The 13,018-nt window shown below is 40.6% G+C and overlaps 1 protein-coding gene across 1 annotated transcript; it reads right to left on the bottom strand.

The window, feature by feature from the left end:
- Window positions 1-1,905: 1,905 nt before the first annotated feature.
- On the bottom strand, window positions 1,906-3,636 carry LOC147206094 (lithostathine-1-alpha-like). Its single transcript, XM_086109406.1, has 6 exons — window positions 3,474-3,636; window positions 3,323-3,350; window positions 3,121-3,206; window positions 2,847-2,981; window positions 2,265-2,370; window positions 1,906-2,193 (listed from the first exon to the last, which is right to left on the bottom strand). Exons 1-6 carry the CDS (start codon window positions 3,609-3,611, stop codon window positions 2,114-2,116), a joined length of 573 nt encoding a protein of 190 aa, XP_085965532.1. The 5' UTR covers window positions 3,612-3,636; the 3' UTR covers window positions 1,906-2,113.
- Window positions 3,637-13,018: the final 9,382 nt, after the last annotated feature.

The following is a 13,018-nucleotide window of genomic DNA, read 5'->3' as shown; positions in this document are numbered from 1 at the left end:
AACCTTAAAAGAAACCTTTTCATGCTCTGTACCAGTGTTTTACACAGGAACACAATTTGATGGTAACCGTTATTGATATCTGGTCTATAACTCACGATACACTAGAAGTTTTTTTTTTTTGTTTCTTTTGGATGGATTTAACCAATCTTGGTAGTTGCCCACTTTTTCACTGTTTTGGTCACTCTCCTCCACCTGCATCTCTTCTGTTTTGAAGAGATCACCAGGAGCGTGTTCGGAGACAGGAAAGAAAAATGTATGTGGATTTACAAAGCACTAAATTTGAATATATGCATCGGTTGCACGATTAAAATGTATGGAACTAACATGCCGTTTGATTATTTTCGAGGACATAAGAGGAACATGATGCCAGTTTACCAGCGCTTAGTCATGTGCAATCAAAAATGGAGTGCTTTATTTTTTTTGAAAGTGGGAAGAAAAAGTATGAGCTATGAGAGCCATTATTGCCTCCCCCCTCATTAGCCCTGTCCGGCAACAAGGAGATTTTATTACATGTATGATTATTATTATTTCTTTTTAGGGGAAGTCAAGTCAAACATGTTCTTCTGTATGGCCCCATAAGTCTAAACACAGCATTTTGATGACGATTAGGTATGTGGAAAGTGAACTGAGAATAAGAAAAAAAACTCCAAATCCACCAGTTTTTATCCGTCTCAAGGGATTTCCCGTTTGCCATTTGTGATTTGACTGAAAATGACATTCACGTTCTCAAGGGCTCAGGTAATGGCCAATCATGACTTACCTGTTTTCTCGGCTTGGTCGTGTGACATTCTCAAGATGAGCCCCGAGGCACTGAAATGTCATTTGCGGTTGACAGCAAGTGGCAAAATGTGAGTTCGATTTTGCTGCTTAATTCATATTCCACAATTGTAATACTTTTTAATTTTGCGGAGCAATTATTTTGTGCATGTTATATTGTAGAATCTTTACGGTCACTGATGCAAATGCTTAACGACTGTATTATTATATTTGTTGTCAGACCATTGCGATGAACAGCGACGACAAAAAAAAATGGTTGCGGTAGTGTAGTTGTATCAACTGGTGTGTGACACAAAAAAGGTTGGGGACCGATGGTATAAAGTATATACACTCGGAGTTGCACATGGCATTTCAATTCTATTTATAGTATGTGATTTAAAAAAAAATTATCATGATTCTAGGCAGCACAGTGGTCATCCGGTGAGCACATCTGTTTCAGAGGTCGAGGGTTCGATACCAGCTCTGTCCTTCCTGTGTGGAGTTTGCGTTTTCTCCGGGTACTCCGGTTTCCTCCCACGATCCAAAAAAACACACGTAGTAGGTTAATTGATCACTCCAGTTTGTCCCTGGATGTGTCGCTGCCCATCTTGAAAAGTCGTCTCAAAACTCATTTGTCTTGTGTGGCTCAGCATGACTCAGACTTGATCTTAGTTTGACTGTTTTTGTGCTTTCTACTGTATTCATGATTAATTTATTGTTTTATTGTTTTTCGTTGTACATATGATATTTGCTCCATGTACAGCACTTTGTATACAGCGGTGGTTGTTTTAAAGTGCGCTATAAATGCAGTTGAGTTGAGTTGAGTGAAAGCGAACGGTTGTTTGAGTATGTTTGAGCCCCGCAATTGGCTGGCAACGAGTTCGAGGTGTGCTATTTGTCCACATTGAAATTTTAAATCTTTTGTCTTTTGCATTGTTGTACCACAAGCGATGGCCACGTTTGCGTTTCTTGGCCATGAATGTGAACATCACATTTTTTTATTAATTTTGGAACAGACATCACTTTACATTTTAATGGTTTGCATTGTAGTCATCTATGACAATGCATTGTTGATGATGATTTTGAAATTTTAAGTTTTAAGCAATAGGCTCCGTAAATTTGAAAAAACAAAAACAAAACACCAACAGATATTTTAATGCAGACAGATTCCTTCATTTACTGGAGAGATGCTCTTTGACGTTACAAATTGTTTGTCAGGAACAATTGTGGAATTGGGAAGAAAAGGAAAATTGATAGTAAACCCAAGAATACAAAGGCACCACGAAAGTCTGATATTCTGTCATTGAGTCATCATCGTGATGATGGAACTTCATTGTGACTGAAGTAAGATGAGCGATTAGTGGAACAAACGGTGCGTTTCCTTAATGCAAACATATTCATCGTCATCTGTACAAGGCGCATTTTGCCACTCTCCATCTGTAAGAAGCAAATGTTTGGGTATTACATCATTGTGTTCTTATCAAACGTCAATCACTTATTTCACTTACCAGTTTCATCCATCAGTACACAGTCGCCAGCATTCGCAACGGGTTGCCCAGCAGCAAAGTTGAGGAAATCCACAATGGTGCCATCAGTCCATATGAAATCACCATCCTGGAAGACCCAGTGACTTTTCAATAAATGACACTTGACGATCAGAACTGTTTGCATTTGCATCTGCTGTTTGTTTTGTCACAACGGAATCTAATATAGATTGTGCTTGAACATTATTAGAATCATACAGTCTCATTATGAAACTGAGCAGAGTTGGAGTTCGAGGTCGGAGCGCGGAGCAAAAGGTGATAAAATGATGGTTGGAGTGTTAAATGTACAATCTTTCCTGAAATAAAAATGGATTAATTCACCAAGTTGAACTACTTTAAGGTCCTCTTTGTGCACATTTCACAAATGTCAAGGTAGATGATGTGTTCCACTGTGTTTTCCCCTCATGAAGTCTGAACAATGGAATGCTTAAAACCCTCGACTCTACGCCTCCGGCCCGTAAGCTGGTGGCAAGGTTGAGAACACGTTCCTTTTCTCTGGAAAAATTACTGAAATACAAGTGACAAAAAATATTTCTGCTGCTTTACCAAAATCGTATCATGAAGTCCAAGCCAGGCAAGGTTATCATCATTATTACCGGCGACAATCAGTTGCTGAACGACGGCATTTTCCAAGTCACTGTGGATGGACACCAGATTCCCACCAAGAATGTTGCAGACAGACTGGGGGAACAGGGGTGAACACGTAGATTTCAGTGTTTCAGATATGCCAGGCAGTTGGCAAGATGTTTTGGCTCTGGGAAGCCAAAATGTTCAATTATAATACAGATGGTTCACTGATTTTATAAGGAGTGAGTTATACCTCTGCATCTGCAAAGCTCCTTCGTTCTTCCTGGTAAACGTAGCAGTTGCAGTCCAGCAGAGTCCAGCCTTTAGGACAGGAAAGGTCTGCAGCACAATTGTTCCGTAATTATTGATGTGTTTCCAGACGAAAAAGAGACAATCAACTGCGGTGTCAATGAACTTGGAAGTAAAAAAAGTATGACTGAGTCACAGCTACCAACCGTTGGATTTTTTCGAAGGGAAAGCCCACTGAAGAAGAAAAGCATGTGGTTACAATAAGACCGAACATTGGAACAAATGAAGACGCCCATACATCAGACACCATTATAAATCTATATTTATTTCAGTCGGCGGGGTGAGATTTTGACTTACGACTCCAGTCAAGAGTCCACTGATCCCGCAAAGGAGAAACAACGAATGAAGAGCAAATGCCATCTGTATGACATTGAAATATACTTTAGATTTCGAACACACACAACAAAACAAAAAAAAACAACAACACATCAGCATTTCATTTTCATTTAAGCCTGTGAAACAAGAACGCAGTAAACGTTGAAAGAATGACATGAAATTGACATTTGGAAAGTAGGATGTAAAGCTTACCTTTGCAGTCGTGATGTTTGATACTGAGGACAGTAATGACAAGCCCTTTTATGTGTTGGGTTGTCAGTCATACAAGGTCACGTGACATGTCAGATCAAGTCAGACAATTAGAACTTAATTCGCGATTGAAAAAAGAAAAGAAAAAAAAACATTTGTCCTGTTCTGCCTTTGACAAACAGGTTTTGGGCCAGAGTGAGCCACTGGGAAACTATTTCCTGTACAGATGAGGGATATTTTAGTCATTAGTCTGTAATGGTGGCATGCCAACAAGTTTGCACGTCAGCCTCACAGGTCAGCGGTTGTTGGTTCGTATCCATAATTCAGCCTTCTTGTGTGGGGTTTGCATCTTCTCCTCGCGCTTGCGTGTGTTTCCTCTGGGTACTCCAGAAACTCCAAAAACATGCACCCTGGGTGATGAAGACTCAAAAATCAGGGGAGGACAAATCATTTTGCAAAGGAGCCGCATGAAAAACTGGAACGCTTGCCTAGGGCCAAGCCAACAGGCTAACCTCAATTTTGTCTCTATGATTTTTAATGTACTTCTAGAAAGCATATCATCTCGTTTCAATATATTGCTAGGTGTCCAACTCATATTAGCTGTTCCTACCCAGGACTCCAAATACTATCGTTAATTTATTGACAGTGATGAATAAATTTATACAGTGACGACTTTTAATGCACCCAAGACATACAGAATATGAAACTGTAGATTGGCGTATTAACAGGTCAAATCTTTTTGGCCCTCTTCCCTACACTGTGCAGAAAATAAGAATGTTGCTAATGTTTCGGATCACTGTTGTCATTTGTTAGTCTAGTTTTGGGGTCGGCAACCCAAAATGTTGAAAGAGGCATATAGGACCAAAAAAACCCAAAAACAAATATGTCTGGAGCCACAAAAAATTAAAAGGTAGCACATGCTGTATATATCTGTCTTCGCTATTTTAGCCTATTATCAAAATGACTAAATTGGCTACAAATACACGATGAGCTTTCATGATGAAAACTTTTTTTTTTCCCCCTGCAGTGCATCTGGAGAGTCGGGGTGCCCAACCTTTTATCGATCAACCAACGTCCCACCATTGACCCGTCACCGCACACCCACGCATACCATAATGAGCAACATCCATAACAGCCGCGAAGATGAACGAGGCATGGGACGCACTTTTACAGCGTGTTAACGATCGCAGCTCACGTGTACCATTTCAAAATGCTTCTCTCTGCCCTCTCGATTCCCATTCTTTTCCAGTACCCTTGGTGAATTGTACATAAAACACCTTTTTTTTTAACAACAGCCACCTGCCTAGCATCCCATCCTGCAAATAGAAACATGAGTCGCAAGCTATGACGCAAATCTTCATTGACAGAAATGTTGAAAAATAATATTTATTTTACACATTTTTACAACATGGGAAAATGTTAAGAATGTTTGTATCATGTTTGTCCTCCAACAGAAACCATAAGAAAAAATATAACTCCCCCCATCTTTTTCCTTTTCCAAACATTTTTGAAAAAGCTCCAGAGGAGACACTAGGGCGGGGCTAAAGAGCCACATGCGACTCCATAGCTGCAGGTTGCCGACCCCCGGTCTGGTTTTTGGAAAAACGGTTGCTGAAGGGGTTGAAAAAGTCGCTTGATATTGCGAAAACTTGGCTAAATTGGCAAGAATTCAGACCCAAGTCTCTCGCTCGCTACCTCGCTTGTACGAATGTAACAGGGCCAGTAAAAAAGTTGGATATACTTACCATACAGCATTATGATTAGTACAATTCAATCAAAGCTGTTTAATGCCTACTTTTATATCTTTATGTGTGATGTCTGTCCCTGACAAAAAATAGTGAAAGATCTGGAAACACCTTACGTGTGTACAAGGCATAAGTCTGAACGCGTCATTAACACACGCAAACACAGATGCAAGGGAACATAAGAGCATAATTACAAAAGCAATTGTGTTTGTTACGGAGATCTCAGGTTCCCTAAAAGTGATGTGTCAAATAAAAGTGGGCTGTGTTGTCTACATAGTCGAACTTTACACTTTATAACTGCATTTCAAACAACGAAATTGACTGTAGAAGACAAATCAAATTAAAAACGTAAATATAAATAAATAAATAAATAAAGAACTAAAAGCACACTCGAAGCAGGACACACAGGGTGACAAGCACAAGTACACTTAATAATCTGAAGACATCTCAGGTGGTTTAGTTTCATACCCAAGAAACAAGCACAATTGTCTTTGGCATAGGTGGCATTCCATCCTTTGTTTCTGAGCCGGGGAAAGACTTGATGAGGGTGCATCTGTAATTATGCGGTAAAAATCTTGAGGGACATATGACAGCAACAGAACAAGTTTCTTTCTTTCTTTCACAAGAAAGATGATAATAATAATAATAATAATAATAAATACATTCTTTTTATTTATAATATAAATATTTATATATAAATAATAATAATAATAAATACATGATGAATAAAAAATGGATAAAACAAGGCTCAAAATGACTCTTTCATGTTGAGTCCTTTTGCTAAGAGTGACACCTTTGACGACTGCTTAGCACATCCGCCTCACAGTGCAGAGATGTAGGGTTCGATCCCAGCTCTGGCCTTCCTGTGCGGAGTTTGCATCTTCGCCCCAGCACCTGCTTGGGTTTTCTCCGGGTACTCCGGTTTTCCCCCACATTCCAAAAAAATGCATGGCAGGTTAATTGAACAAACTAAATTGTCCCCAGATGTGAATGTGAGCGCGGATGGTTGTCAAGGCATCCCACGCCTCTTGCCTGCGGCAAATGATCTGCTCATCAGCAAGCTCTGTTGAAGCCTGAAATGATCATGAACAATTGAATCAATTGAATGCCCCCCCCCCCCCCCAGGGGGGGCGCGTTTGACCATGCTTTTTTCATTTTTTACTGTCCTAGAATAAAGTGCAGTTGCACCTCGCCTACGTTAGGGGGCAGTGGCGCTCTCATTGGCAGAGTTTGCGCAGGGAGCATTCTCAGGGAGGAAATATGACGAGGCGTATGTAGCGCTTGGATTCACTGTGACTATGGTGGCAGACGAGGAAAGATCGGTGTGCTTACTGTGTCTAAAAATGTTGGTAGTGGACAGCATGAAGCCAAATAAATTAAGGCGTCATTTAAAGACTTTACACCCCAATCACGCGGATAAGCTGTTTGAGATTTTTTCGGAGAAAACGTGGCGAATATTGCCAACAATCATGCCGCTTTGTGACTGCCACTTCAGTAAACTAAAATACAGATTCCGGCTACACGTTGAGCAGGAGCCAAGGGTTGCTGTGTCCTGCTTCAAACCTCGCTTCGAAAAGCTGTGCATTGCAAAACGTGCTCATTGTAGCCATTAATCCAGACATCACCTTTGATTAAAAAAAAATAAAAAAAAAAGAAGCACAAATTCTTTTATATATTTTTATTTTGCTGGTTAAATTTTTTAAAAATATTGTGCTCCTGAGACAATGCTGGTGATTTGTTTGAATGCATTATTAGTTATTGATTTGATGTAATTTTATTTTTCAGTATTGTATGGTTTGACGTGGTCAGTCAAAAAATATTTATTGTTAAATTGAAGATTTAATGTTATTTTTGAATTTCAGATGCACTTTAAATCTTTTCTGTTCTAGTTACTAAAGCTATTTGCAAAACACTGTATCCTTAATAACGTATAAGAGAATTAAAAAAAAAAGAAATATTGACCAACTTTAAGTTGGTCAATATTTATTTTTTTATTCTCTTATACGTTATTATGGATACAGTGTTATGTAAACTGTACTTATAACAATTTTATAGACAAAGGATACTATTTATAGTCATGTGGGGGGGGGGGTGCGAGATGTTTTCCTCTTCCTGGGGGGGGGCATGACAGATCTTATACTTTATTAATCAGAATCAGAATCAGAAAACCTTTAATCATCTCACAATAAAGACATTCCCAATTTATAGCAGCAAAGTTATGAAAGGAAGAACGTCAAAGAACAAAATATGGGAGCTGCTGTAAAGGCAGCCACTCTCGCGGCGCCATCTTGAAGTCATAATAACATATATCATAATATCAAAATAATACAACACAACACATCTGACACAGACAGTGATACAATCTTAACCACTTTTCTGCATCCTCTTGGTTGTTTGAAGCCGTTATAAATGGATCAAAGTGTCCTTTCACCAGTGGTGAAAATGTGCACACGTGTTCTACAAGCTAAGTTTTGAAATCAAACAAGAAGCTGTCGTGTTATTGACAAAAAAAGAGATTGGCTCACAACTCCTGTCCCATGTAAATCCGCTTCAATTCCCAGCGGCGACTCCCAGTTCCATCCGCGCTCTGCGCTGATGCTCCTTTCTTCTTATCGTTGGCTCCCCAAGCCATCCATCCATCCAGCCGCAGACTGTCCAACAGCACCGACCTTTCCGCTGAACAAAGTGGGGCTATGAAAAATGCCCATTTCAGGTGCAAAAAAAACACAATCGCCCCGGAGCTGTCCAACAATGACACCGACATTCCTCCCAATCAAAAACAGTGCTGTTATACTGTACATGTGCAGCTGAGAAGGTGCAACCACCAAGCACAGAGTCTTCTCCTTTGATGAATGTCGTGACCAAAAAAATGCTGAAAAACCATCCACATCAGGTCCACACGATGTAACAACAAACACAATGTGACAAAAACACAAAAACAACAACAAAGTAAGGCTCAGAGAGCACTTGCCGATGGCTGCCATCTTGGACTTTCAAAAGGCATACTTTGAGCCTTATAGCCCACTCTTGGCTGACGTACAGTGTAGCACACTGTAATTCATCTTTGGATCTGGCTCGGTTAAGCGAGTCGATTTTCTCGGCAGAGTCCAGACACTTATTCATTTACCTGCTATTTTGCTGTTCAAAATTGGATGTTCTCCGCTTTAACACGGTCTCAGTCAGATATCTGTGAAACATAGAATTGATCTAACAAACACGTAATTCCAGTCCTAAATGCGCTGGTCGTGTCAATTTTAGGTCAGCTTGGCAATTAGCATAGCTTCTCCCTTCATCAGAATGTGTTGGGGGAAAGTGGCCTTCTTTCCCCCGCGTGTTCGTTGAATTTCGGATGAGGAGGATATTGGTTTTCCAAATACAGGCTGGAGTCGATGAACGGTACCTTCGATGGGTTTATTTTGCAGAATATTCCGGGCACCCGCGGTTTACAGACAATGGCTGCGGTGGTCACAAGTGCAAAAAAGGAAAGGATTCACAACATATGTATATAATCAGAAGGGCAGTACCAAAACTCATGGTGAGGCATCAGGACATTGGTTTCTCCTAAACCGATTCTTAGCTTGTATCAACTGGTGCATTCGTATGTTGATGCATCTCGACAAGTTCTCCAGTAGGGAGTGTTCCAATTTTAAGTGATGATTGCTTCAAGGATGCCAAGTTATGCTGCCGGCATGAAAGTTATACAGCATGACTAGAAATGAACAGAATACACACTTCAAATGATACATGTCAGAAATGTGGCTTATTCAACCTCACGGTGGCGATGATTACTGAATTCTGAGTTACTGCGTCACGTGTTCAGCTGCAGCAGTAGTCAGTCGAAGCTCATTATTTGCTAGATCAGTGGTTCTTAACCTGGGTTCGATTGAACCCTAGGGGTTCGGTGCATCGGTCTCAGGGGTTCGACAGAGCCTCTGCCATGGAGGTGAAGACATACCCGACTCAACAAGTCAATTAGTTATGACACGCCCGCTTGGCCATTGCTGGCTGCAGATGATCACATTACATTGCTTGTCCAATCAGTGCGGCGGGAAAATGAGTTCACTCAGTCGACAATGTGTGACTGTTGTGATAGTACGTCGTAAAATTGAAAAAACTTATCCTTGTGTCGGGAAATTGTATTTACTTTCTTTCAGTTTTTAATAGATGCGTTCTTTATGTCATGAAATTGTAAAAAGTCATATTTTTGTTTTCCACGAATGAAGGGTTCAGTGAATGTGCATATGAACTGGTTGAGTTCGGTGCCTCTAAGGTGAAGAACCACTGAGCTAGATGGTGCAGTGTAAGTAGCACCAAACTATAACTGAACTTCTGACGACACTCGGTGCATGCTGGTGAGTGAAACAGCCCAGTGAAGCTTTTTAGGACGTCTCGGAAGTTGATTTTCAGTTTTGCTCTTCATTGTCTTTTAATGAGGCACAAAATGCTAATTTTGTCTTCCAGACTACAATGCAAAACCACTTATTTCGAGCCTTGCTGTGAAAAATGCATTGACTGTTGAACATACCGTCGTCATAAACGATTTATTCTCTTCACCCGTGAACATTTCTGCTGTTTAGTAATCTAAGATGCCAAATCCAGTGCGGTGTTATCTTGAAGAGACTGTAGAAAGAGAAGTAGAAGAGAGATATGATCGTGTGACAAACTCTTGCACAACCTTAAGTACAATACTGCTATATACAAGCGCATGCTCGCCATGGTTGGAACCACTCAAGCAAGTGAAACTGTTGTGTGTGCTTCATGATTTACCAGGATTTTTTTCCCCCCTGCGGCCATGCAATAGCTTCTTTTGTCATCAGTAAATGGAGTTCATTAACTAATGCCTTTGTGATCCTTTGGTGACGCTACAATAGGGAAACAGTTTGTCGGTGCCCTCCATGCTCTTTGATTCACGGTGAGTAATGATAATTATCTTAGATATGATGTAGATTTGTAACCGTAGATATTAAATAACATTTTGGAAAGACAATATGCCTTTTTGTTTCATCTGAGGTTGTTTTTAAAGTGCTCTATGAATACATTTCATTTCATTTATTTATTTGGTTCTCAGTTCGGTGTGTGTAAGACAGTGGAGATGGTTGGTGACTTGAGAACAACCCAGCTCCATATGTTTAAAAAAATAAGTCAAATAGGATAGCTCTTATTATTTAAATGTTAAGGAACCATACAGTCAACTTTGTCACAATCACAACACTTCTGTTGTTAGTTTAAGAAGTCAGGTTTAATCACTATGTGCTGGTTTCATTTTCTTTATGATCAGGTTTAGTTCGTGAGTTTGGTTGAGCTGTGTTTACTATGTTGTTTTGGCCTGGGCTTACCCTGAAGCAGAGCTTTTTATTGTATTTGTATTGTTTTCTATGTGTGGTAACAAAACCACTGTTCAATCAACACGACAATTCCTCCGTGTCGTCTGACTTTGTGCAACATTGCTGAACCATAACCTCGGCCGTAACAGAACACCATCTGTCGGAAGTGGGGCCAACCTGCAGGCGCACCTCGACACGATGATCAGGGGGATAGAAGGGAGGAGGGATGACGGGAGGACAGCGTCTGTCCCGAATACACCACAAATGAATGAATTTTAGGAAAGTGTTGCAGGCTCAGATAATTAACTGCACAGCAATTTTGTTTTTCCTTCCCATAATGGCCGTATGCGTGTGTTTGTGAGGGCAGGAAGGAGTGCGGTGAGTCTTTTAGTGAGAAGGGCTGACAAAGCCTTGTGAAGCTTTTGAGACGTTTGCCATAGTGATAGCAAGGTGAAACCCCAGGAGGCTTTGCACCATTCGAGCCATTTGCTTGAGCAAGGATTAATTTCTTGATGCTTGACGTGATGTGCACAAGAAACCACCTGCTGGCCATACATATAATTACAGCCAGCTGTTTCTTAACCACTTGACGTGTCATGCCTGATGCAGAGATGATTTTGATGTCTGTTTTCACACACACACACACACACACACACACACACACACACACACACACACACACACACACACACACACACACACTTATTTTGAACGGAGCTACAGTGAAACTCCTCTAGAACGAAACCTACATGAGCGAAAATACCCTCTAATGTGAAAAAAATCTTCATGCATTAACACCATTCCCATTCTCCTGCCCCCCATACGACGAAAAAAAAAACCCTGTAGCGTTATACGAAATAATTTTCTCTGCTCCAGCCTCGCGAAGACATTCACTACAATGAAGTCTAATCCAACAGCGACCTCTACTGCTTCGTTCGGAAACGGCAACAGCAACCACCACACTGGTTTACATAGTGAACGAGGTTTATTTCAGTCACAGCTGCGAGTTTCCTGAACGCAACATAAACATAGCTGCTCTGCCATTGGCTTACCGAACATCATCCTGGCCTCTAATTGGACAAGAAGGACCTCACTGTCTATGTGTGTAGATACTGAAGCTAGATCCGTAGAAGATAGAGTGGAATACATCTGATGGGCTGCTCAGAATAAATTGCTTATGGCTCGACGGACATTCAAATAAACGAACGTTTCCTCGAATGCTTTACTTGTTATCATGCTAAAAACCTTACGCTAACTGGAGCGCTATTGGAGAGAAGCGCTCCAGTTAGCGTAAGGGTTTTAGCCTTCGAGAGCTAACTACGGTCATCGAGGACTACGAAGTGTCCCGTGGCTGGCTTAAAAGTTCATTGCATGACATCAGCTGAGCAACGCTGTCTTGGGTGGCGATCGAGGGGAGGTCGAGTTAGAGACAGTGAGATGGTGGAAAGAAAAACCACCGGGTCAAGGAAATATTTGTTATTGTTAGATTCAGACGAGCATGGACGTTGCATTGCTAAAATGGCTACAAAACGGACCTTTGGATGTCAAGTAGCTAAGACAAGAAGAGCTCTGATGCTGGAAGAGATGGTAAAAGTGTTCAAAATGAAAGATGGAGCAAGCAAAATAAAATACATTGTCCAAGAAATTGATGTAAGTGAAAGTGAATGCTGATCGTAAATTTCGCAATTTCTTTCCCTTTTTTTCTTTCTACACTGACAATATGAAGTGTCAAATAAGTGTGTGCTCATACTTATGCGCTATTGGAATAAAAAAAGAGTACACATACTTTTTTGTGTGCGTGTACAAATACGTTTGTTTGTGTGTGTTTGTGTGTGTGTGTGCGTGTGTGTGTGTGTGTGCGTGCTTACATCTGATATCAAATTTGCTACAGTGAAAAAAACATTTCCCAAATCGGTCATGTGGTACAAGACCCAGCAAATCTTCGGTGGTCATTTTCAACTCCTCCATTAAATGAAGCAAGCCTTGATATAAATGTTGCGAAAAACCTACCCTTCTTTACTCAATACACTCTTCGAATCCTCGACATGCCTCACAACATCACTACTTGGCCCTATTTATTTGGAAAAAAAGAGTCAAAATCTTTTAAAATAGAACACACCGGTGACATCTTGTGGGCAGCAAGCGTCATAGCGGTTCCGGTACTCAAAGTATTTCGACTAAATTGATTTGTATTCCAACATGGTACCAATGTATCCAGTCTTAAACTTGACTTGTGTATGTCTTATGA

Source organism: Hippocampus guttulatus, chromosome 4 (assembly GCF_054856545.1).
Source record: "Hippocampus guttulatus isolate MCC_2025c chromosome 4, RoL_Hgut_1.0, whole genome shotgun sequence".
Classification (NCBI taxonomy): domain Eukaryota; kingdom Metazoa; phylum Chordata; class Actinopteri; order Syngnathiformes; family Syngnathidae; genus Hippocampus; species Hippocampus guttulatus.
Note: the sequence above shows the minus strand (reverse complement) of the source record. Positions and strands in the feature narration are given on the sequence as shown.